We start from the raw sequence: 26,780 nt of genomic DNA on the forward strand, positions 1-26,780 counted from the left end.
TGGACTATAGCCCATCACGTTCCTCAGTCCATGGGATTTTCCAAGCAAGAGTATGGAGTAGATTGCCATTTCCTTCTCCAGGGTATCTTCCTGACCCAGGGATCGAACCCTGGTCTCCTGCATTGTTGGCAGATTCTTTACCACCTGAGCCACCAGGGAAGTCCATTACTAAGAAGAAGGTCATGTTATTAGTGTCCTTTCCTCGATGAATCAACTGGAGTTTCAATAGGTTAAATAATTTGTTAGGACTTCTCGGTCAATCCAGTGGTTAAGACCTCACCTTCCAATGCAGAGGGTGTGGGTTCCATCCTTGGTCAGGAAGCTAATATCCCACATGCCTGGTAGCCAAAAACATAAAACAGAAGCAATATTATAACAAACTCAATAAAGATTTTTAAATGGTCCATGCTTAAACTCAATATTCAAAAAACTAAGATCATGGCATCCGGTTTCATCACTTCATGACAAATAGATGGGGAAACAATGGAAACAGTGACAGCCTTTATCTTCTTTGCCTGCAAAATCACTGCAGATGGGGACTGCAGCCTTGAAACTAAAAGACACTTGCTCTTTGGAAGAAAAGTTATGACCAACCTAGCCAATCCCAAAGAAAGGCAATGCCAAAGAATGCTCAAACTACCACACAATTGCACTCATCTCACACGCTAGTACAATAATGATCAAAATACTCCAAGCCAGGCTTCAGTAATACGTGAACCATGAACTTCCAGATGTTCAAGCTAGTTTTAGAAAAGGCAAAGGAACCAGAGATCAAATTGCCAACATCAGCTGGATCATAGAAAAAGCAAGAGAGTTCCAGAAAAACATCTATTTCTGCTTTATTGACTATGCCAAAGCCTTTGACGGTGTGGATCACAATAAACTGTGGAAAATTCTGAAAGAGATGGGAATACAAGATTACCTGACCTGCCTCTTGAGAAACCTGTATGCAGGTCAGGAAGCAACAGTTAGAACTGGACATGGAACAACAGACTGGTTCCAAATAGGAAAAGGAGTACATCAAGGCTGTATATTGTCACCCTGTTTATTTAACTTCTATGCAGAGTACATCATGAGAAACGCTGGACTGGAAGAAACACAAGCTGGAATCAAGATTGCCGGGAGAAATATCAATAACCTCAGATGTGCAGATGATACCACTCTTATGGCAGAAAGTAAAGAACTCAAAAGCCTCTTGATGAAAGTGAAAGAGGAGAGTGAAAAAGTTGGCTTAAAGCTCAACATTCAGAAAACGAAGATCATGGCATCTGGTCCCATCACTTCATGGGAAATAGATGGGGAAACAGTGGAAATAGTGTCAGACTTAATTTTTGGGGGCTCCAAAATCACTGCAGATGGTGATTGCAGCCATGAAATTAAAAGACGCTTACTCCTTGGAAGGAAAGTTATGACCAGCCTAGATAGCATATTCAAAAGCAGAGACATTACTTTGCCAACAAACGTCCATCTAGTCAAGGCTCTGGTTTTTCCAGTGGTCATGTATAGATGTGAGAGTTGAACTGTGAAGAAAGCTGAGCACCAAAGAATTGATGCTTTTGAACTGTGGTGTTGGAGAAGACTCTTGAGAGTCCCTTGGACTGCAAGGAGATCCAACCAGTCCATTCTAAAAGAGATCAGCCCTGGGTGTTCTTTGGAAGGAATGATGCTAAAGCTGAAACTCCAATACTTTGGCCACCTCATGCGAAGAGTTGACTCATTGGAAAAGACTCTGATGCTGGGAGGGATTGAGGGCAGGAGGAGAAGGGGACGACAGAGGATGAGATGGTTGGATGGCATCACTGATTCGATGGACATGAGTTTGAGTGAACTCTGGGAGTTGGTGATGGACAGGGAGGCCTGGCGTGCTGCAATTCATGGGGTCGCAAAGAGTCGGACCTAACTGAGTAACTGAACTGAACTGAGACAGCATATTAAAAAGCAGAGACATTACTTTTCTGACAAAGGTTTGTATAGTCAAAGCTATGTTTTTTCCAGTAGTCATATGTGGATGTGAGAGTTGGACCATAAAGAAAGCTGAGCGCCAAAGAATTGATGCTGTTGAACTGTGATGTTGAAGAAGACTCCTGAGATTTCCTTGGATGGCGTGGAGATCAAATCAGTCAGTCCTAAACGAAATCAGTCCTGACTAGTCATTTAAAAGACTGATGCTAAAGCTGATGCTCCAATACTTTGGCCACCTGATGCAAAGAACTGACTCATTGGAAAAGCCCCTGATGCTGGGAATGATTGAAGGCAATAGGAGAAGGGGACAATAGAGGATGAGATGGTTGGATGGGATCACAAACTTGATGAACACTGAGTTTGAGCAAGCTCTAGGAGTTGGTGATGGACAGTGAAGACTGGTATGCTGCAGTCCATGGGATCACAAAGAGCTGGACATGACTGACTGGACTGAATTGAACTGAACTGATGTCACAAACAGAAGAACAATAATAATTTAACATGATCAATTGGTAAAGAGTAGAGAATCAAATCCAAAGATTAACCATTGTGTTTAGAACAAACAAGTCACCTAGACCTACCAGATCCTGTGTGATCTAGTTGTTACATTTTAGAGCTTTTTTCAGACTCTTCCTAACTTGCTTTATTCCTAAGAAAATGGTCCCAGGTTCTGGGGCACAAAAACCTTTTTCCCAGCTATTTCCCAGCAGAAAGACTGACCCCTCTACAGGGAAAGCTCTTTACCCATGTTTTTATATGTCTAGCTCCTCCCCTTGCCATTCTATCTAAAATTTGTTCTCTTTTCATATACCTGACCCTATGTTATACCAACTACTGGTGGTTATTTCCTCACAGTGAAACCAGTCTAGGCCCTATGGGGCTCCCAGACACAGAGGGCTTTTTTTTCCCCTCTCTGTTTCTTAAAGGCAAGACCACCCCCGACGACCTTCCCTGAGTTCCAAAGGGCAGATTTGAACAGTTTCTAATGAAGGGAGGAGCAGTCATAAAACCATGGAAGGCAAGATTTAAGAGACCAGAGAAGCTCATCAAGTTTGGGAGAACTGACCACCTGAGGCAAGGTTAAGGGAGTGCAGACCCTACACACACCCTAGTCTTGTCAGAGACCCCACCTTTGAACCATTGTTATAAAGCCCCTCATCAAGTCCTCTGAGGTTGAGACACAAAGTTTTCAAGGGCAGGAGCTCACTGTGTCCCACTTTGCCTGGCAAAGCAATAAAGTTATCCTTTTCTACTTCACCCAAAAGTCTGTTTCTGAGATTCAGTTCTTCAGCAGTATAGAGAGGCCAAGCTTGGCATCAGCAGCAGGTATCTATCATAATTTGGAATTGTTTACTTATTTGTTTTCTGTATCATCCCACTGGTCTTCCCAGGTGGCTCAGTGGTAAAGAGCTCACCTGCCAATGCAGGAGATACAAGAAACGTGGGTTTGATCCCCGGGTCAGCAACATCACCTGAAGTAGGAAATGGCAACCTGCTCCATTATTCTTGCTTGGAGAATCCCATGGACAGAGGAGCCCGGTGGGCTACAGTCCACGGGCTGGCAAAGAGTTGGACGCTACTGAGTACACACACACACACACACACACAAATACACACACACACACAGAGTCCTCCCACTAATTTTCATGAAGGCAAGGGCTTGATCTTTGTTGTATGTGGCTGTGTCGCAAATACAACACAACAGAAATATTGAGTCCTCCATTTATTAGGCACTTAACAACTTATTGACCAGAGATGTATTAATACATCTTTTGTTATCCGAATGTTATAGAGTGGAAACTTATCAATATTCACTTAAATAACAAAGTGCCAAACACACACATTAGTTTCTGCAAAAATCCTCCAATCAATAATGTTCATAAATATGAGCTAAATGCCAAAGTATCATCTATTGTGATCTTTTAAACCCCCAAGTTCTTGGGAATAAGACTCAGGATAGTATGCTTTTGTTGGACAGGGACTTCTCAGGGCCTGAGTGGTCTCTGTAGCTGGACTGATCATCACAGAGAATATTCTGAGTCACCAGTGCATAAAGTCGCAGAGATGAGGGGGCGGCTGCAAAACAGTTGGGGACAGCTGAAAGCAGGAAAGACAAGCTCCAAAATAAATTTCAGTTGACTCATGTGCTCAATCACCTCCAACTCTTTGTGACCCCATGGATGGTAACCCTCCAGACTCCTCTGTCCCTGGGACTCTCCAGGAAAGAATCTGGAGTGGGTTGCCATGCCCTCCTCCAGGGAATCTTACCGACCCAGTGATCAAACCCACATCTCTTACATCTACCCACTTTGGCAAGCAGGTTTTTACCACTAGCACCACCTGGGAAACTCTCTTAGTGTGTTTGGGGATTGTAAAAGACTGGTTGGCAGGAACTAGACCTTAAACATGATGTTGAAAATTTTGGATTTTGTCCTTGTTAGAGTGGACTCCTAGGAGTTTCTGAGTGGACTGCTGCTAAGTCACTTCAGTCGGGTCTGACTCTTTGTGACCCCATAGACGGCAGCCCACCAGGCTCCCCCGTCCCTGGGATTCTCCAGGCAAGAACACTGGAGTGGGTTGCCATTTCCTTCTCCAATGCATGAAAGTGAAAAGTGAAAGTGAAAGTGAAGTTGCTCAGTCATGTCCGACTCCTAGCGACCCCATGGACTGCAGCCTACCAGGCTCCTCCGTCCATGGGATTTTCCAGGCAACAGTACTGGAGTGGGGTGCCATTGCCTTCTCCATCTGAGTGGACTAGTAATGAATTAAAATGAATGTTTCTGAAAGTGAGAGATGGAATGATTAAGATGGAGGAGGGAATGTGTACTGGAAAAGGAGCCCATCAGTTTCTGACAAATTGACTATAATGTGGGCAAACCCTGCCTGGGGCACAGCTGTCTCAACTCTCTTCCTAGCAGAGGAAACCAAGGGAAAGAGGCCACATACTGCGTATGGGTTGTGCAGTCTCATCTGTTGTATCCTTGTTGAACTTGGAGCAGTTGGAATAATTCTAAAAGATATTTCTTCTCAAATCTATTAGAAACTGATTGGTATGGTATTTTGTTAATCTCAGCTCTTCCTACATTGGCAGTACAATGGTTGATATAAAAAGTGTTTTCTGCAGATGATGAACAATTTCTGTACCTCAGAGTACCTTCTGAATTATCAAAGATATATTAAATTATGTTGACTTGTATTTAAGGTTAACTGGTTTTTAACATAATCTTTGCGTAATTAGAACTTAAATATAAGTTGTCATTTAAACCATTTTTATATACATCATTTGATGGCCATTTGTTATCTGTTGTTGCAGTGGAGAAAGATTAGCTTCAGAGAACCTCGGTGTTTTGTACAAGGTCACTTGGCTAGTAGGTAGAAACGCCTGGGTTTAAACCTTTCTTTCTAGCATTTTATATCTTGGTAAAAACTGGAAACTAGTGTTTAATACATATAATGCATCCTTACTAAAAAGAATTCTGAATCATTATAGAACAAGCAACTCAGTGGAGTGCAGGGGTTGATGCTATCTGATTTGATGTAATTCAGCGGGTGTTCAAATCACTCAGTAACGATAATGATGTCATCACCATTTATTCTGATTCAACCCATCCCAAAGTGAATGTATTTTATAATGTTCCTCAAATAGGTTTAAATTAAGTATTTTTTAATTAAATATTGACAGTAATGTTCAGGCTTCAGTTTCCCCTCATTGGGTTTTGGACTCAACGCTCTAGGATATGGAGTATGGCTTTGTTCGTTTGCTCTCCTGGAATTTGCAGACAGCGGCTATGTACTTGGCAACAGGTTGATGCTGGCGGAGAGAGGACGGGTATGAAACAAGTGTGGCATGAAACTGTTTGCTTTTCTCCACCACAGTCTGCTGATTCGACCTGCAAACCCATTCCCCAACTCGGTTAGCAGAACCTGTGAAAACACAGGGGCCTCCATGAAGACGACTCTGACCTTGGCAGCTGGAGAGAGCTTCTGAGTCCAGTTCTAAACTCATGATTTGGGCCTGGGTATTTTTGGATTCAACACTTGCCCTTGGTTAGAAAGTGAAAAACAAGGGTCTAAACACTATTCACTCGGATAGTAAAACACATGTTCACTTTTTGCAGTGACCCTGGCAACAGAAGGGGAATTCTTATAAATCACAAAGGAAAATAAATCACTTCACCCATGGAGGGAAAGAGACAGCTTGAGAAAAGGGACTTTGGAAAAAGGCTGTCTTTAGATAGCAGTCTCGTGGTAAGTACTAAATATTCATTACACTCTATATGTTTTGGCTTGAAATGCATTATTCTTTGTGATTTCTTGAACCCCATGCTTTCAAAAGCCTCTATTCCAGTTACCCTGTTAGCAATATCCCCTGGGATTATTGTTTCACTTATTTTTTTTACAAAGTCAAAAGCCAGCAAGTTATTGGAATGTTTGTATAGTGTCCTAATAGGCAAATGTCATAATCTGTCAGCATTACATGTAATTATATTAATTCCAGCTGAAGTAGACTTTAACCCATACAAAAACACTACTGTACAGCTAATGCCAAATGCCAAGCCTATTTATAGTTGTTCTATCACCCACTTATCTTAACTTTGGGGGTAAGTTGAACAAGAATTCAGTAGGGTTTCTAATACTGAAGAGAAGAGAAAATCTCTGAGATCTTAGGTATAGAAATTAGTTCATTGGTCCATAAACTTTATAAAGTTTGAACGCTGATGATCATCATTCTTAAATTGGTTGGGTTTCATGTATGAGAATCTGGTTAGTTCAAAGAAATAGACTATATCAGTGATTTCTGAATGTTGGCACTTCTTTCAGTCTGAACTAAGATGTTTTGGTCACTTACTCAAGTAGGCATCTGAACAGAATAAGAAACCAAATGGACCAAGTCACTCCTTTCTCTTTTGGTCATTTAATTTAGTCATTTAATTTGGTCATGAAAATTTAGCTTAGTTCCTTCTTTGGCATGTTGTTGAGGAATGTGGTTTATTCATTTTGTGTCTTCCCGGTTCCTGGCCTGGAATTGGGGTCAGAGTAAATGTCCAATAAAAGATTTGTTGAATTGATTTATCAGTTGCCCGTTTCCAATCTCTGACTGCTAAGGTTTCACATCACAAACTGTTCATAGATGTGAGTTTCTGGGAATTGAGAAAAGGATTGCATTAAACTTTTGTGTCTAGTTCTTTGGTTATTAACATCAACTTCTCTGTCTCTGTGACTGGGGTAGGCACTGAGCAGCACACCTTCAGAGGCTAAGAACTCTTATAGGATTTTAAGTTCTCCTCCCAATGGATGCACCTTCTTCTCATCTCTGAGGTTTTTCTGTCTCTAGGTAGAGTGTGGTGAAAATAGTGTGTATGTCTGTCTGTGTGTGTTGTGTGTGTTTCTGTCTATACCCTTTGAAACTTCTAGGGAAATTTAGAATAAAAAGATAATTTCTCAGCCTCCCCTTTTTCTTTTTGCCAAAGGAAACACTTCTTACATATCAATCTGCCAGTAGGGTCTGTCTTATGCCTAACCAGGCACTCACATTGTATATATAATATGAGTAGTAAAAGAAAGTTTCTCTTAACCCAGAAGCATCATCCTTGCTGATTACTCCCTAAAGCTCATAATTCTGCCTTAGAGCCCAAAGAAGCTAAGCTAAGCTATTGTCTTTTTTTGATTGGCGCGGGGGGTGTTATACTATTTTATTCACATTTAAATTTCACCAAGAGTTCAGGAATATGCTAGCCTTATTTTCAGATTTTTGAAATGAAGGTAAAATGGACTAACAGCTTTAAGGGTACAATGTATTCATATTTAACACTGCACAATATTAACAAACTAGACAATCTAGGGGATGGTATAACTATATGCTTTGGAGCACAATGTAAGGACAAGCCCTGGAATTGAAGGAAAAAGCCACCATTCAGGACTGAACAGAGGTCCTTGGTTGCTGATAGAATCTCCCCTTGACTTCAGACTTGAGACAAACTGTGAGAGTCTGTCAGTATACAAGAACCCTTGAATTCAGGACAAACAGTAACAGGATAGATTGACCAGAGCCCTTTAGACTGTGGTGGCCTTTCTGAAGCTAGCAGGAGTGGCTGGAGGCTGGAAATGTTGCAGCTGAGGTCTGGGATCCCTAGATGAGAGCAGCTATCTTCGAAAATTCGCTGATGTCCAAACAAGTTCCTAAGATGTTTCTCCCAAACAGTTTAAGCTGTTGTCTTTTAATCATTCACAGGAGCACTCATTAATAAAAGGTCTTAGATCATTCTCAGGTGTCAGCCAGATGAGTAGAATTTTGTTCAAGTTATTGGTAAACAAACACATGCAGAGCATGGAGTCCTGGTGTGCTGGATTGGGTTGGGGCAAGGAGGAAAGGGGACATGGATTATCACAAGGGTATGAGGAATCTGAAAATCAGAGAAGGTGTTTCAATGAAGTTTTGCCCACATTTAAATTTTCCTTAGGGCAGACTTGACTGTGAGCATAAATCAAAGCCCTTCATATTACCTGTGCGGGCTGAAATCCCCGAGCTGAGCTTGCATTCCCATTGGCGTGTGGCTCTAGCCTGAGTCTTGTGGGGGCTTTGGATCTGCTTCTTTACTTACAGTGTAAGAGAGCACTGTGAAAAGAATGTGTTGCTTGGTACCACTGGAGAATCATCATCCTGTTAAATCTCCCTAAATGATGATTGGAAGGGTTTTTGCACTAATGAAATATCTTCCTTGTTTCCTGGAGGCAGATTGAGTGTTACATTTGCATGAGCATGTTGGGAAAATCCTGAAAGAGTGTGTGGGTATGCTCTCCTATGACTCTGTGGCTCCATGTACAGAAAAGCTTGAATACCATTAATCATTATACAATACAGACCATATGACTGATTTTTGTCTTCTGTTTCACTGTTATGTTCTTTCCTCACATAGGATGCCACTGGTGGAACAATGACAGCAAGATGATTCTTGTCAGGTTGGTTTCTAGGGTGTGAGACCCATTGAATGGCCCTTAAGTGAATTTTATTGTGACTGTAAGAGAAACAGATGAGGGAGATTAAAGCTGACTGGCCTGTAAAAGACTTGAACCCAAGACTTTGTCCTCTTCTTGGCTCCATGCCAAAACCACACAAATCACTAGGCAAGAAGCACACAAGGATGATTCTAGACCAGGGTTTCTGGGAAATACAAGGAAAAAAAAAAAGAAACACCTGGTATTATATCACACACACTTCATTCCCAAGGCACATTTACTTTGTGTCATTCTTTCCCACTCTATTCTATTCTATGCTATTTTTAAATTGTAGAATGCAATTTGAGAATGGGTTACCTAGTCCCCCCACTTTACAGAAAAAGTATTGGGTTGGTCAAAAAACTCATTCATATTTTTTTCAGTAAATGTTGTGGAAAAACCCAAACAAACTTTTTGGCCAACCTGATGGTTAATAATCAGCAGGGTTAAATGCTTTCCCTGAGGCTACACAACTGGATACAACCAAGAGTAGAAGCGAAGTTTCCAACCTGAGGATTCACTTCTTTGCTTTTTGTTCTCTAATAATAACCCAGTAAGAGAAGATCCTTTTGGAAAACTGAGCAGAGGAAAGAGAAACATACTGAACTCTAAGTCTTGACATTCCACTGCAGTAATCGTTATGAGCCATATTTTTGAGAATTAGAGGGCCCAGAGATAATTTCCACTTACAGATTTTTGCAGGCAAAAAATTCCTTAGAATGTACTGCAAGGATAAGGGACTATTAACTTCATTACACTTTTTATTTTTCATAATCAAATCATGAAGTGTTGAGTAGAAATTATTGCCCCCCTGCAACAGTTTTTAAAATTTTATGCTGAAGGAACCACAGAATAAAAAAAAAATCTCACAGTCGAGATACTGAAGAAAAGCTCCAAATGAGGGAATATGAGTTTGTGGTCCTTGGTCACAATTTTTCTTTCAGGATGTGACACAGGGAGGGGATGTGTGTGTTTGCACACATGCTCACTCTAGTAAGGATTGAGTATTCTTTGATGTTGATGACTTTTTACTTGATAAATCATCCTTTCAAAGACAAAAGTGTCAGGGAAGTGAAACTGCAATGAAAAATATGTTTCAATGTCAGGGGTAAAGACCCTGAGAGAAAGACAAGTGATTGCACATTTGCCTCCCCCCAGTAGGAGTGGGCCAAGTAGCCACTTATCCATGGCAAGCACAGTCTTCTTTATGATAACAATAAAAATCACCCCAGAAATTGGGGCCTCTTCTTGACCCAAAGCTCTTCAGCCCACACCCCAGGATGTTTTCTGATCAGAAAAATTCAGCATTTCATAATGTGCTTTATTTGTAAGAATCATCCCCAGGCTATGTGTTTAGCTATTTGACACTTATAGCTGTGATAGCATTTAGCTGATGAGCAAGTCAGGGAGTGGATTATCATTTTTACCAGCTCGCATTTCAAGAGCAAAGATTCTCTTTTAATTTGGGGAAGAATGTTTTTTGCTTTTAAGCACAAATAGGAGTAACAGTTTCTCTTATGAATGATGAATTGCAGTTGGTACCCCAATCCTTTCTCCCTCACCTTTGGGACAAAGACAAAACGTACTAGATCCTTACACCTAACCTCAGCACAGTTTTGATAGATTTGTGGCAGCAGGAAAGGCCCTATGCATGACCTTCAGTTCATCCTTCAATCTCTTTGATGGTTTGCATCCAAATCATGAGAGTAATTAGGCCTTCCACAGGCTACATTAACTTTGTTGATCAACAAGCACCACTGAAAACCTGCTTTATATTTAAGATGCTTTAGTAGCCATGGGATGTGCTGGATAGTTGCCATTCCCCCACCCCACCCCACTCCAGATGCACTCCATCCTTCTCTACCTGGCTGTCCTTCCCTGCAGGATGTACCACATGGACCTTGTCAAAAGAATTCCTGGCCTTCTGGCAACTCGTTCAGTTTGGCCAATGGGATGACCTAGCAGGACGTCATTGGTTGGGAGGAGAGAGAGGTCAAGGTAATTGTTTTCCTGCTGTCTTCCTGCCTGGCTGTGGACCACAGTGACTGGGCTACTCTTCCCAACGCCATGGCTTTTGTTGGGCAATCCTATCCCACAACTGTAGCTGCAGTTATAACCACAGCTCTCTGTGTTCTGGCACTTTCTCTTTCCCCAGGTTCCTACAAACATTATGGTAGTGATGATTGCTGGATGTCGCCAGTCCATCTCACATTGGTTTGTTTTCGGTCTGCCCACAATTCCTTAATGAGGTGGTTTGAGTGTGTTATCTTTTTCCTGCAGGATGCCCCTGCCTGATACAAGGTAACACTCCTTCTCAAAGTGTTTATAGTTTATCTGTAGAAGCTAACCTATTAAAGAGGAAAAATGACATAACACAGAGAAGGTAAATCAGGTGTGACATTGACAGTGGTAGGAGTTGAGATGCTTCTGGGAGGATGTAAGGAGACGCCACACAGGAGCTGCAGTTAGAGCTGTGCTTTGAAGCAATGGAGAGAATTTAGGAAGTGAAGACTGGGATAGAAGAGAAGAAAGAGGCAACCCACAGATATTGTGCTATGCCTCTTGGTGACAACTCACTTCATTGCTGAATTATGTTTTTCCCAGGAAAGCTTCTTCCTTGTATCAAATTGTGATGGTTAATTTTATATTCACTTCAACTGGGCTAAGGGATGCCAAGATAGCTGGCAAAACATTATTTCTGGGTGTGTCTTGCTAGTGTTTCCATCAGAGATTAGGATTTGCATTGGTAGGCTGAACACAGAAGACTGCTTTAGTCAATGAGGATGGACATGGTCTGATCTGTTAAGTGCCTATACAAAACAAAAAGGCAGACGGTGGGTGAATTCATCTTCTGTCCTCAGACAAGGGTGTTCCTGGTTGTTAGGCCTTTGTATTCAGACTGAGACCTGTATCATTGGCTTCCTGATTCCCAGGCCTTGGGATTTGGAATCAACTATACCACCAGCTTTCCTGGGCCTCCAGCTCCCAGAGAGTGATGGGACTTCTCAGCCTCCATAATCACAAGTGTAATCTCTCATGATAAATCTTTTTATTCATGCACACACACGCATCACACACACAGAGCTCTGACTAACACACAGAATTAAACCTTTCTGCTGTTTTATCTTCAGTTATATCCCCATGTTTAGTGACTGGAAGCTATTCAAAGTAGGGGTCAGCAAACTCTGTAAACAGCCAGAGAGTGACGGGTTGAGTCTTTGCAGGCCCAAGGAGGATTCATGACGACTCAACTGTGTCGTTGTAGCCTGAGAGCAGACACAGACAAGACAGGAATCAGTGGGCAGGACTTGTGTGCCAAGAACACTTTATTTACAAAGACAGGCAGCAGGCTGGATTCCATAGGGTATATGCACACGTTACAGAAATGGGAAACTTGAGAGTCCAGGTTGGATTTTTCCTGAGTGCTGCCTTTCTGAGTAGTGACTTGTGTTTCCCCTCAGGATACACAATACACCAAGGCAGGTAAAGGGGTAGGCTGAGGCTATTAACATAAAAATGAAGATCTTCAAGTGGCCAGAAGTTGAGCAAAGGGAAAGATTTTAGAAAGTTCCTGACTCACTGAGACTTTTTTTAAACAAGAAGTAAGGTCATGGTTAGTGTGGCTCAAAGTAGCCATTGGATTGTGAATACTCAGGGAAAAATCTGCACCTTGGAATGCTCCAGGCATTTCTTTAGCCTTCTCTACTCTTTTGGTATTACAGTTAGACCACCCCTCCCTGGAGGGATGCTGTGCAGAAACTACCAGTTTGCAGGAGAAGGTTTCTAGCTGCTCAAATCCTAACTACCCTTGACCCGTTCTACTATTGGAAGCAAATGTAAAGTATGGTTTACTCAGTGCTATGACCACTGGGCAAAAGCCAAGCTGTCCCCTGGGAAGCCTGACCTTTGTTCTCTGGTGTCAAGATTGTTTGAGATTTCCCAAGTGAGCATCAAGTGGAGGAGGGTCAAGGAATGTGAGGGAGCTTCTTATTTCCCAACCGCATTATTCCCTCTAATGGGGCTATTCTCTTACCCATCTGTTAGATGTCCTAAGAACAGACCATGCATTGGAGCCTAGAGTTGGAGGGTATGGTTTGATATCTGAGGATTCAGCCAGTCTTTTTTAAAGAAAAAGCAACAATGGAGAATAGACCAGCTTTTATCTAGGTTAGTCACCTTTTTGAAGTGGCTTGCTGAATCTGACTGCTCCCCTTGAAAGTGGGAAATGGTAGAGTTTGAGAAGTGTCAGATCCTTATATGGATATTTACCTAGTGAATCTGCCTACTAGCATAACCCAGCATCTTGACCATCATGGCAGGTCAAGAGAAGACTGGAGAAATACCCTGTCCAGCTGCCCTCTAGCAACACAGATCCTTGGGGACTATGGATAGATTCAGGGCAGATTCAGTACAGATCCTTGGGGACTATGGATAGATTCATGGGGACTATGGATAGATTCAGGGCAGATTTGGGGGTGTGGGTGGTGGGTGGGGAAGATAGGAGAGGCTTGGCCAAGTGGGCACAGCCCACAATACCTGGTTGCTAAGGGTTGTAAAGGGGCTCCAGACAAACAGAAAGAGATGAGAAAAGTGGTGGAAGGAAGGTTAAAGAACTGAACAATGCTACTGCTGGGGACAGAGTCTGAACGGAGAGTAAGAACAGAGGACCATGTGTAGACCATGCCCAAGCCAAGGGCCTTAGTGTCAGCAGTGGGGCTGGTTGAGTCTAAAACAGAAGCCACCTTAGCAGACATCTCAGCATATTTAGGCAGAGAGTTATCCATTGAATCTCAACCAGGAGGGCTTTCTTCCCTTAGTAATAACAGCGGCAATTTGTTGAGGCTTACTATGTGCCAGGCACTCTGCTCAGTGCTTTAGGTGGAAACTGAAACTGTCATTTAATACTCATGAAGCCCTTTAAAGTAGGAACTCTAATTATTCCTATTTTACAAATGAGAAATCTGAGGCTTAATGAGCTCATCAATTTCCTCAAGGCTAGAGGACTGCAAGGGGAATTAGAGTGAGTGATGAGCTGGTATTTCAACTCAGATCTGGCTACCTCTAGACTACTCTCTGCTGTGCAGCTTGGAAGCAGAAAACTTTTTTTCTGCCAGTGACTGGGAGCTCCTCACATGTTTGCTTCCCAACCATAAAGAGCCCCAGACTCAACAGGGCTAGAGGTTTATATGTGCTTTGGCTCATCTGCCATATCTTTGCCTCCTGATGACAGAGGGCTGGTCCTGATTTTGACAAAAGAATTGTCAAGGGGCAGAGGTCGGAGGCAGAGGGTTATAAAGAATAAAAAAAATGCATGTGTTGAAACTTGGTCTAGACCTAATCTGGTCTTGTGTTTTTTCATATGAACCAGGTCTTGGAACCAACTTCTACAAAGATTAAACTTTGTAATACACACACAACATGTATATGATAAATACATATTTATAATATATAATGTATCTGTAAGTTAATGTTTTCAGCCATATGAGGCATGATTGTGGTGTGTACATGTACAAGGTGAAATTATTTAGTAGACAGGAGTAGAGTTGGGAGAAAGTGGTGAATGATGGGGTTCATCAAAAATACAGGTGCCCCCCGGTAAGAAGCAGGGTGTATGACTTGAGCGATGCCTACCAAATGGCTGGACCTCCTTTTGACTGGGCCGCTGCCTGCTGGAGATGAATATGGAGCCAGCATCGTTTCCCATGAGGAGATTCCCAAAATATGTCATGCGTTTGCCCACTCCTTGCAATCGGTGCCCCTTCCTCCGATGTCGCCCATAGGAGGGTCTACCTTTATTATGGTGATGGCTCCCCTTCAATGACTCTTCTCTCTCTTCTTTTCTCCATCTCATTATTGAAAACAGGCAGATGTAAATAAATAGTTCTTATTAAAATGTCCTTCCTAAGGTGCTGTAATAGTCCCTTCTGATCTTTATCTCCACACCTACCGCTTGAGCACAAGCTTGTCTACTGAAGAACCTCAACCGAGGCACTCCTGACGTTTTGGACCCTGTATTTCTTTCTTGTGAGGGCTGTCCTGTGCATTGTAGAATGTTTAGCAGCATCGCTGGCTTCTGCCTACTGGATGTCAATAGCACTCTTTCTTCAGTTGCGATGACCAAAACAGCCTCCAGACATGGCTGAACGTCCCCAGGGGAGCACAGTCAGCCCTGACTGAACTGAATGCCCCTTGAGGACATGAGCCTTTTCATACTCATATTTGCATCCCTAGAGTCTGATGCATAGAAAACTTTCCATGAAATGAGTGAGTGAGTGAATGTACCAGTGAGTAGCTGTTTATGGCATGTACCAACCAGCGGGAAACACTGGGTATGGGGGAGACGCAACTACTTGGGAAACTCTGAATGCTGATTGGGATGGTCGATGATATTCTGCTGCTTCTGTTTTGCCCAGGGATGAGTCTAATGTGTGGCTAAAGTTTTTATTATTATATATCAGAAATTTTACCATATCTGGACCCTGAGTCCCAAGGTGCTTGATAGGGTACATTTATGACAAGATTCCAGAGGTTTAAATTTTCTGAAATATATTAGATTTTATGTGTATATGCTTAAGTGTATTTTTATGAGGGGTGGGTCCACAGGAATAATCCAATTCTCAAGGGCATCTGACTCAAGAATGGTTAGGTGGCTCTACCTGCTGTTAGCCTAGAAAGTCCAGCCTGTAGCACCTGCACACAGATGGCTTCCCTTCCCCAGGTCACAGAGCAGGTCTCAACAGCACCTGCTTCCATCACCTGTGCTCAGCTGCTGCCGTGAGTGCTATCTGCCTGCTGTGCATACATAGTGTCTCACAGATCACCAAATCAAACCAGGAGCTGGGAACGTTTTGAAAGCTCTTTGAAAACACTGTGTGATGAATAGATGATGAAATGAAACTACCTCTACACAAGAAATAAGTACAAATGGGCAGAGACGTTTGCTTGGCGTGTTCTGTGTTGTTTTAAGACTCAGAGATCTGCTTGTCATTCTCCTGGTGTCTCTCCATCTTTCAACAGTGGGAATCATCAGGTCACACAAGTTTCCATGGCAACTGAGTTTTCTGCATCATTCCCTGGCAGCCTAAGATCATTCCTGCAGCAGACTCTCTCTAGTACTTTGTCCCTAACAAGGGGTAGAGTTTTCATTGATCGCCTTAAAAGCAGGTCCTCAAACCCAAAAGGTAGCTGGGGTCTCCTCTCTGATAGGTGCTTGCTTTCCTTTCTAGAGTTTCTAATGAATCAGCACAGACACTGAGCATCTAGCAGGTCTAAAGCACTGTAAGGTGAATGCTAAGAAATGCACGGCATGATTTCTGCTTTACAAAGCTTAAGAAATCTAATCACATGTACAGGAATCGTAGTAATACCAGCAGGTAGGCAATGGTGCAAGCAAGCAGGCTGGGATTTAGAAAGGAGAGGTTGCTCTCTGGCTATATTGATCAGGGATGGGGGCCTTTCAAGAAGGAAAGCTTTCATATCCCCCTCTAGAAAATTGGTCCACATTAATCTATGGTGTCTCTGAGTTCCCGGAAGCAGAAATTGATTGAGAAAGCCACAGTGTCTTAAAAGAACAGACCAGGACTCCGAGGTGCCTGGTTTATACTTGTGGAATTGCTGAGACACTAAGAAAGCTCTATTGTGATCCTGAATTATCATCTTAACTTTCCTCCTGTCCCCTGTAGCCACCCCTCCCCACCCTTTTATTAATATTTTCTTACCCATACATCCTGGTGCCAGGCAAAATGCACCTCACAGATAAATCACTTTTATTTTCCTTTCTTCTCATTCATTTATCAGTGTGTACCCACTGTGTATATATTAGCTGCATTTCAGCAGCCTAACTGTCTCACAGTAATTTACCACCCTGTACTCTAGGTCATTATTATCAATTAATATTTATTAAATATCCACAGGGTTCATGCTATGAATTCAACAGTGTTTTTATTACTTTCTGTTGCCTTGCCGTGTTCTGTTGACTTGGCTCAGCTTAGCCAGTATTTATGATCCTCTTGCCAGTTTTCTATTCATGTGACAGCCCTCATATTCATCCCAATTTCAATTAATATTTCAAAAGCAATTCCAGGAGCCATCGTATTAAAATGCTTCACTTAACACCAGATGCACTGCCTCGACTCTTGTCCCTTTCATGTACTAATTTTGCAGTTTTCGCCTAACACAGAATCCCATTTGTCTGGGCTGCTCTCTACAAGCCCAAACAGTGGTTCCTTCTGGTTCCTTTGCATTCCAGGCAGCTCCAGATGTTTCCTCCTCATAAATTTCAGTCCCTAACTAGGCTTAATGGATCATAATTGTCCATTTCCAAAGATGCCTCTGAGGTTTGCTTGCCTTCTGTCTTTCAGCACCTTTTCGGTTCTTAGTTTGAAGCCATTGTCTTCAGCTTGGTAGGTTTCCTAATACAATTAATCCATTGACTGCTCTCATGCATGTGTTGAGGGAAATAAAATCATTTGGTCTAGTGAATTCTGGGATCCATCTGTCAGGGCCAGCAGAGAAGCAGGCTCAGCGGCTGTTAGCCTTTTTGTGAGGTGGAGCTGTGGTCAGAGGCCTGCCACCCCTAGAACTGTGAGGCCTTGAAGGCTGACAGGAGTTGGTGTCGGTGGGTACAACCTGAGCTGACATTCTTGAGGGCACCCACTAGATACGACTGGGATGTAGCGGGTGCTGTCTGTCATTCCTTCCTCCCTGGTTGGAATCCTAGCTAGATGGTGGTAGGGGGAGCTATTTGGTGATCTCCTGGGCCAAGTTTGGAGCTCTGCAGAATACCTGACTTCATTCCTGTTTCACAAGGTGCAGTAAGGAGGAAGTGAGGTGACAAGAGCGTCAGGTGTCACATGGTTAGCATTTGCCATCCTCTTCAGTTCAGTTCACTTCAGTCACTCAGTTGTGTCCGACTCTTTGGGAAATTACCACCACAAATTGCATTTTGGAAATTCAATTCAATTTAAAATGCATTAAAGTGTATTTCAAGAAACCTAGGGAGTCCTTTGTTATATGATGAATCTCTGTGGAAAGAGGAAAAAAGCACCCCCCTTCAGGCATCTTTTGTGCAAACCTCAGTTCAATTCAGTAGTTCAGTTGTGTCCTACTCTTTGTGACCCCATGAATCGCAGCACGCCAGGCCTCCCTGTCCATCACCAACTCCCAGAGTTCATCAAATTCACGTCCATCGAGTCAGTGATGCCATCCAGCCATCTCATCCTCTGTTGTCCCCTTCTCCTCCTGCCCCCAATCCCTCCCAGCATCAGAGTCTTTTCCAATGAGTCAACTCTTCGCATGAGGTGGCCAAAGTACTGGAGTTTCAGCTTTAGCATCATTCCTTCCAAAGAAATCCCAGGGCTGATCTCCTTCAGAATGGACTGGTTGGACCTCCTTGCAGTCCAAGGGACTCTCAAGAGTCTTCTCCAACACCACAGTTCAAAAGCATCAGTTCTTCAGTGTTCAGCTTTCTTCACAGTCCAACTCTCACATCTATACATGACCACTGGAAAACCCATAGCCTTGACTAGACGGACCTTTGTTGGCAAAGTAATGTCTCTGCTTTTCAATATGCTATCTAGGTTGGTCATAACTTTTCTTCCAAGGAGTAAGCGTCTTTTAATTTCATGGCTGCAGTCACCATCTGCAGTGATTTTGGAGCCCAAAAAAATAGTCTGATACTGTTTCCACTGTTTTCCCAGCTATTTCCCATGAAGTGATAGGACCAGATGCCATGATCTTCGTTTTCTGAATGTTGAGCTTTAAGGAGGACCTAAATAAGGGTCCATAGTTTTGCCTCAAAGATGGTTCATCAACAATCTTGTTTTCTTATTTGTTGCATCCATTGAGGTTCTCAAAAGAAACAGATGGCACACTGGCCCAGAGGAGGGTTTAGTAAAGAACCTCTTTACTAAGAGGTGATGGAATTCAGGGAAACTTATATGACCGTAGTACAGTGCCCAAGGTTGGAAAGAATGGGGCGCCACTGTGACACTAGGCCTGAAAGGACTGGCAGGGGGAGGAGGTAACCCGAAAACCACGTGGCTGTAGGCAGGGAGCCACTTTGTGGGAGATGTCATCTTAGATGGAAGGATGCAGACCACCAGCAGGGAGGTGATCAGGATTTGAAACCTCTCACTGGGGTCCCCTCTCACTCTCCAGGCTTCTGCTGGCACCTCCCATTTGTCAAACCCAATTGAAAGCCAGAGAGAAAGGGGCCCTCAGAGCATCTGGGGATGGGGGCAGTGCAGAGAAGGATGGAGAGGGGGTGTGTAGGAGCACACAGGGCGTATTCAGTGCATGTGTCCCATGAAAATATACGCCCTACCTCAGTCCCTCTCTTCTGACATTTCTGGGATGAGAAGATAATACTATCCTAAGTCTGACTAGTTTATTATTTATATACTAGAAATGGGTTCTTGCCTGTTAGATTCACCAACTTAATTTGACTTGAGCAATATGATGTCACATCTTCAGAAGATAAGTTCCACATGACCAGAGGCATGGTCTTCTCTTCCAGGGTCCTCATAAAGATGCCCAGTGCAGGGCTGTGTATGTGTTGTGCAGTGGCTGGGGTTCAAAGAGTATGATCTAGTGGATTAATCACTATATTAGAACTCGATGTCTGTAGATTTAAACTTGAAGTGCACCATTTAGTAGATGTGTGGGCTTCAGCAAGTCTTTGAAACTCTCTGAATCTCTGTGTTCTCAGTAGTGGGGATGCCATGAAGGCAAAATTAAATAAAAAACAAGAAGTTATTATACTAAGTGAAGTCATACAGGGAAAGATGGGTATCGTGTGATCTCACTTGTAAGTTGAATCTAAAAAAGTGATACTAATGAACTTATTTACAAAACAGAAATTGACTCACAGACTTAGAAAAGAGCCTAGCCAAAGGGGAATGAGCTGGAGGGAGGAATAAATTAGTAGTTTTGGATTAACATATACACACGTCTATCTTCTATATATAAAAGAGATAAACAGCAAGGACCTATTGTATAGAACAGGGAACTATACTCAGTATCTTATAATAACCTATAATGGAAAATAAGTTGAAACATACTATATATTTACATGTATTATATACATATGTGTATAAAACTGAATCAGTCTGCTGTATACTTGAAACTAACATAATGTTTAAATCAACTGTACTTCAATTAAAAAAAAAATTAGTGATGAAGACAGACAGTCTGTGACTCCACATAATTTATGTGCATAATAAAGTCACCATTGGCATTGAACAAAAAAAGAATAAGAGGTTGTTCTGGAGACTGTAGGATGCTTTGTAAATGAAACATCTTGCTGTCATGGCCCTGCTGCAGCTCCTACCTGCTAAACTTCAGTGGATCAAAAATATACGTAGCAGTGGCAGCTTTAGGAAGAAATACATACTCAGAGCCTCCTATGGACAGAATACTCCTTTCAAAGGCTACAACAGAAACCAATGTCACGTCATGTGGTGGAAAGAGCATGGGCTGGCTGGAGAATCAGCCTGAACTGGATTTGAATCTCAGCCTGCCCAGTTCTGCCTACCTGTGTGAGGTTGGCCATGCTCTTTACCTCCTCTGAGACTCCGTGCTCTCATCTATAAGAAGAGGTGCTAATCTCCTCCTCGAAGGGATGTCGAGAGAATGAACAGAAAGGATTCAAGCAGAGCACATAGCCTGGTGCTTGGTAAGTGGGCTCCTCTGTACTGAAAATCTGTGGAGCTGGCCGCCGTGGGGCCTCCAGATGGCAGTTTTCTTTGTCTGCAGATGGAAGGGGGCATTCAGAAAAGATGTTTTATTAATGTGTGGTTTGCATATATTCCTATATGATGTTTAAAAGCTGAATGGCATCTCTGTGATGTTATTAATATTAGCCAGAAATGCTCACCCAGGTGTTAACTCCAGGTTGTGCCCGGCCAAACCTTGGATTCCTTTCTTCTTCGTCCAGTGGCTCGGTTGGTATTCGCCTATTAATGAGCTGACTCCAGACCTTCTTATATGGAGCGTTTTATTTTTTCTGGAACTTTTGGCCTACTGCTGTCACCCTTGAAGGCCAGCCAATGTCTATTTATAACAGGCAATTGTATTCGAAAGGCTTCCAGAAGTGCCCATAGTTTTCCAAGCAACTGTACAATGACCCCCTGTGCACAGGGGCCCACTGGGTCTTGGGCCCCAGGCCTTGTGCCCTTGATAAAATCAGGCAGGAGGACTGGGCACCAGAGCTCTCTTTTGTCTGCCTGATGCTGTCACTTGCTTTGAGCTGTGCCAGCTCAGAGCAGTGGGAGATGAGATTTGGGGAAGTGTCTGGGGACCATTTCCCATGTGACTCCCTCTCTTTACTGCAATGGGGCGGGGTGGTCAGGGGAAGACTTGGAGGGGTCGGAGTGGGAAAGATTTTCCACTACATAAAGAGAACGAGAAAGGAAACAGGGGCCTGGTGGCCTCTTGCCAGGCCCCAGGAATGCACCAGCCCTGGGAATTGGCCCCTGGCCAGCCTCCTCAGAGGCTGCTGACTTGGGAAAACAGGCTCCCTAGCCACTGCCAAGAATGCAGACAATGGTCTTTTGGATATTTCACTTTTGAAAGTTAGGCTTTTTGTTTTATTATCACCAAAGGTAACATTTATTGGGCACCTATGTATGCCTGCCAAGAGATAAAGCGCATGATTGGAAGTCATGTTTAAGTGTAACTTAAACCGAGCAGAAACACTAGGGTCCTCATATAATATTTACAACCTGCTTCTAATTAGGGCCTAATCCTTTGCTTGGGTACTTTGCTACCTTAAATGTGAGTGCTGAGTGGTACTGTAATTTTAGACTTAAAATTCATTTGTAAGTGCTCAAGTGACTCATATTATGTCACCTGAAAGGGAATCAGCTTGTCCAGTTGTCATTTGGCTGGGAAAGGATTTTGAGAGAATGAAGCACAAAACTAGTGTGTTCTGTTGGAGGAAAAGAGGACAAGATCCAGCTATTGGTTCAGGATGGAGTAGCTCCAACATATAGGATGTGAATTCTGAGATGGAAAGAGGGGGACCAGTTACACATGCCCCTCAATGTGTCATCACATTGTGTGAAATGATGATGATGGTGTTATGGAAAAATCAGATGACCTTAAATTATTCTTTATGATTTTTAATTCCCATCTGATACAGAGCATTTGCAGTATCCTGAGTGCTGAACTTAAATATTTTATTTATGTTCGATTCATTTAATTTTCATAACAATTCTACAGGGAGGGACTGTAATATCCCCATTGAACAGATGAAGAAACTGAGGCTCAGAAATTAAATGAGTTGAGTGCTCCAAGATCACTCGACTAATAAACTCCAAGGTCAGTCTTACCAAAAAGCTCATGCTGTTTGTAATGCCTACACTGTCCATGTGTATCTTGAATGCATTTTAGAGTTGAGAGGAGCTTGCCTCTCTGGGTTTGACTGGGGGCTTTCTGGCTTCCCTTTCTCATGGTGATTGGCTGCTGTACTTACATGATATCGTCTTCTGGAGGGTTCTCAGCTGTAGCTTCAATAGCCATTTGACAGTAGTTCTTCTCAAAGCAGTTTTCCTGTTGGTTTGAAGGCCTTTACATCTGATATCGGTGTAGCCTCCTTCATGTTTAGAAACCTTCCTCTGTTTTGTGATGAGAGGTCCTACCAGGATTTTGGGCAGGCAGAAGGATGGAACAAGCTGCTGTGAAATTCCAGGAACTTCACCACTTTGCAAGTGAGGCTGTGCTCACACCGTGGTTTAAGAAAGTTCTACTTAAATGACTCTACTGTGTGGATCACAATAAACTATGGAAAATTCTGAAAGAGATGGGAATACCAGACCACCTGACCTGCCTCTTGAGAAACCTATATGCAGGTCAGGAAGCAACAGTTAGAACTGGACATGGAACAACAGACTGGTTCCAAATAGGAAAAGGAGTACGTCAAGGCTGTATGTTGTCACCCTGCTTATTTAACTTATATACAGAGTGCATCATGAGAAACGCTGGACTGGAAGAAGCACAAGCTGGAATCAAGACTGCTGGGAGAAATATCAATAACCTCAGCTATGCAGATGACACCACCCTTATGGTAGAAAGTGAAGAGGAACTAAAAAGCCTCTTGATGAAAGTGAAAGAAGAGAGTGAAAAAGTTGGCTTAAAGCTCAACATTCAGAAAACGAAGACCATGGCATCTGATCCCATCATTTCATGGCAAATAGATGGGGAAACAGCATCAGACTTTATATTTTGGGGCTCCAAAATCACTGCAGAAGGTGATTGCAGACATAAAATTAAAAGACGCTTACTCCTTGGAAGGAAAGTTATGACCAACCTAGATAGCATATTAAAAAGCAGAGACATTACTTTGCTAACAAAGGTCTATCTAGTCAAGGCTATGGTTTTTCCAGTGGTCATGTATGGATGTGAGAGTTGGACTGTGAAGAAGGCTGAGCACCGAAGAATTGATGCTTTTGAACTGTGGTGTTGGAGAAGACTCTTGAAAGTCCCTTGGACTGCAAGGAGATCCAACCAGTCCATCCTAAAGGAGATCAGTCCTCCGTGTTCATTGGAAGGACTGATGCTGAAGCTGAAACTCCAATACTTAGGCCACCTCATGTGAAGAGTTGACTCATTGGAAAAGACCCTGATACTGGGAAGGATTGTGGGCAGGAGGAGAAGGGGACGACAGAGGATGAGATGGCTGGATGACATCACCGACTCGATGGACATGAGTTTGAGTGAACTCTGGGAGCTGGTGATGGACAGGGAGGCCTGGCGTGCTGCGATTCATGGGGTCGCAAAGAGTAGGACACGACTGAGCTATTGAACTGAACTGAGGTTTGCACAAAAGATGCCTGGAGGAGGGTGCTTTTTTACTCTTTCCACAGAGATTCGTCATATAACAAAGGACTCCCCAGAAGGTTTCTTGAAATAGACTTTAATGCATTTTAAATTGAATTGAATTTCCAAAATGCAATTTGTGGTGATAATTTCCCATGGAGCTAAACACCCAAAATCAGACTTTTTTTTTAATTTTCCTATGATGGAAAACAGATCATACATGGTATTTGGGGTCAGAGCTCTTTCCCCAGGAGCCCTTAAGGGGCTAAGAGCCTGTGACTCGCAGTTCAGTTCAATTGCTCAGTCGTGTCCAACTCTTTGTGACCCCATGGAATGCAGCATGCCAGTCTTTCCTGTCCACCACCAACTCCCAGAGCTTACTCAAACTCATGTCTATTGAGTCAGTGATACCATTCAACCATCTTATCCTCTGACGTCCATTTCTCCTCGTGCCTTCAATCTTGCCCAGCATCAGGGTCTTTTCTAGTGAGTCAGTTCTTTGCATCAGGTGGCCTAAGTATTGGAGTTTCAGCTTCAGCATCAGTCCTTCCAATGAATATTCAGGACTAATTTCCTTTAGGATGGACTAGTTGGATCTCCTTGCTGTCCAAGGGACTCTCAAGAGTCTTCTTCAACACCACAGTTCAAAAACATCAATTCTTTGGCACTCAGCTTTCTTTATAGTCCAACTCTCACATCCACACATGACTACTGGAAAAACCGTAGCTTTGACTAGACAGACCTTTGTTGCAAAGTAATGTCTCTACTTTTTAATATGCTCGCTAGGTTGGTCATAGCTTTCCTTCCGAGGAGCAAACGTCTTTTAATTTCATGGTTGCAGACACTATCTGCATTGATTTTAGAACCCCCCCAAAAATAAAGTCTGTGACTGTTTCCATTGTTCCCCATCTATTTGCCATGAAGTGATGGGACCAGATGCCATGATCTTAGTTTTGTGAATATTGAGTTTGAGTGAATATTGAGCCAACTTTTTCACTTTCCTCTTTCACTTTCATCAAGAGGCTCTTTAGTTCTTCTTCACTTTCTGCCATAAGGGTGGTGTCATCTGCATATCTGAGGTTATTGATATTTCTCCCGGCAATCTTGATTTCAGCTTGTGCTTCATACAGCCCAGCATTTCTCATGATGTACTCTGCATATAAGTTAAATAAGCACGGTTACAATATACAGCCTTGACGTACCCCTTTCCCAATTTGGACCCCGTCTGTTGTCCCATGTTCAGTTCTAACTGTGGCTTCTTGACCTGCATACAGATTTCTCAGGAGCTTGGAGGTAATTTTCACTCAGGACAATAAGGGGAAGATCACCACCAGGACTCTTAGGCTTGGCTCTTCCTGGGCAGAGTCATTTTCTTTCATTCTTTTTGTTTGTTTGTTTTTTAAATTTTTTGGCTTCACCACACAGCATGTGGGATCCTAGTTCCTCAACCAGGGATTGAAACTGCATCCCCTTTGTTGGAAGTGCAGAGTCTTAACCACTGGACCATCAGGAACGCCCCTCCTTTCCTCACTCTTGACAGCTCTGGTGGGGCTCATGGGCAGTGCTGTCTGTCACGAAGAATGGGTGGCAACCTACAGTTAATCCAAGCAGCTCAGACATCTTCACAACCCTCTTGCATGTCTCTGGAAGACTTTCCTGGTAGTTTTTTCTATAAAACACTTTTTAAAGAACTTTTTTATATAAAAGTTCTTCCCTCCTTGCCAGTTATCTCCAATAAACATTTATTTGTACAGATCCCATGGAGCCCAATCCTCTGAATAAATGAAAGAAAACATCAAAATGGAAGATATTAGCTTAGAAGTAGATTATGACTCATTGGGGATACTATTACTGATCCAGGTTACATATTTTAATCAATCCTTTAACAAATATTTATTGTGCTTGATTATTTAATGAATTATGTGGTTAAACAAGCCAGATACTGGCCTTCTCTAATGGAGCTTATATTCCAGTAAGTTTTCTCAACAGTCTGTGAAGCACGTATCATGGTTTCCATTTTAGAGATGTGGAAACTGAGGCTCAGAAAGGTTCAATCACTTTCCCCAGATCACCCAAATTAGTAAGTGGTGGCATTTGTTTCAGAACCAGAACCAAGCTCAACCAAAAGTCATTGCTTGGTTTTTCTATACCCTGCACTAAATATTTGAAACACTTAATGATCAAATCTATATTTCTTTTTTATTTATTTGATAATTGGAGATTATCTGGAAGACACAGCAAAAACAACAACAACAACAAAAAAACCCTGGTTTTAAGTGAGGAATTAACCAGGATGAGTCTTAGTAGAATAGGACCAGAAAGATAGTTAATCCTTTTTCCTTTTCCCTATGTGGTTACCATCTTCCCAGTGGGAAATTGGAAAAGTGTTTATAGTGGTTATTAGTGAAAGTATAGCTTTGCAAGTCACACATTTGGTATTTAAAGTCCTTTTGCCCAGAGAGGATCGACTGTCCCTGTTGATAAGCACATTGCTGCAGGGCTCCTTTAGAAAGGAAAAGGGGACAGGCTGGTAGAAATGACGTGTAACTCTCAGCGTCACAAAAGAAGACCCAGCTCTGCTGCTGCCTGGCTGTGTGCCCTTTAACGTTTTCTGAGCCTCTGTTTTCTTCAGGACTTATATTAGAATCAAGTGACATGAGAGGGGAAAAAAAATTGAGAGAGTTAAAAATTATACCCCAGTAAACAAAATAAAATAAAAATTATGCCCCAGTAACAAATGAGAACAGTAACAATATGGAATTAGGATAAGGAATAAGGGTTTTGACTGTGTACGGTGAGACCCCCCAGTACCTGGTGGAGGGCCGCTTTCCAAGATGGTCCATGAATGGCTGAGCAAAAGAAAATGAAGGATAACGGTTGCACTAATGAAATAAAAACAAAGTGTCATTGCAATGGCATTGGTTTTGTTCTTTTTATGTGTCCCTACAGCCACTACATAAAGCTCTATTCTGTTGAGTACAGTGAGCCACACACGTTCTTTTATT

General features: G+C 42.6%; 1 protein-coding gene across 17 annotated transcripts in view; it reads left to right on the top strand.

Moving 5' to 3' along the window:
• Nucleotides 1-26,780, top strand: part of NCKAP5 (NCK associated protein 5) — a 1,093,872-nt gene that overhangs the window by 61,529 nt on the left and 1,005,563 nt on the right. For 12 of the 17 annotated variants that reach the window (XR_008711991.1, XR_008711992.1, XR_008711990.1 and 9 more), the window contains exon 2: nucleotides 6,081-6,210. The exons of 2 other annotated variants lie outside the window; for them this stretch is intronic. Coding sequence is in view for 9 of the 15 variants with exons in the window: in XM_055572844.1 (XP_055428819.1) it covers nucleotides 6,142-6,210 (69 nt within the window). In the remaining 6 variants the exon portion in view is untranslated. Of the gene's footprint in view, nucleotides 1-6,080; nucleotides 6,211-26,780 lie in introns of those variants that run through there. 3 more of the 17 variants (XM_055572828.1, XM_055572836.1, XM_055572837.1) reach the window with 3 other exon arrangements.

This window comes from Bubalus kerabau, chromosome 3 (genome assembly GCF_029407905.1).
Source record: "Bubalus kerabau isolate K-KA32 ecotype Philippines breed swamp buffalo chromosome 3, PCC_UOA_SB_1v2, whole genome shotgun sequence".
NCBI lineage: Eukaryota > Metazoa > Chordata > Mammalia > Artiodactyla > Bovidae > Bubalus > Bubalus kerabau.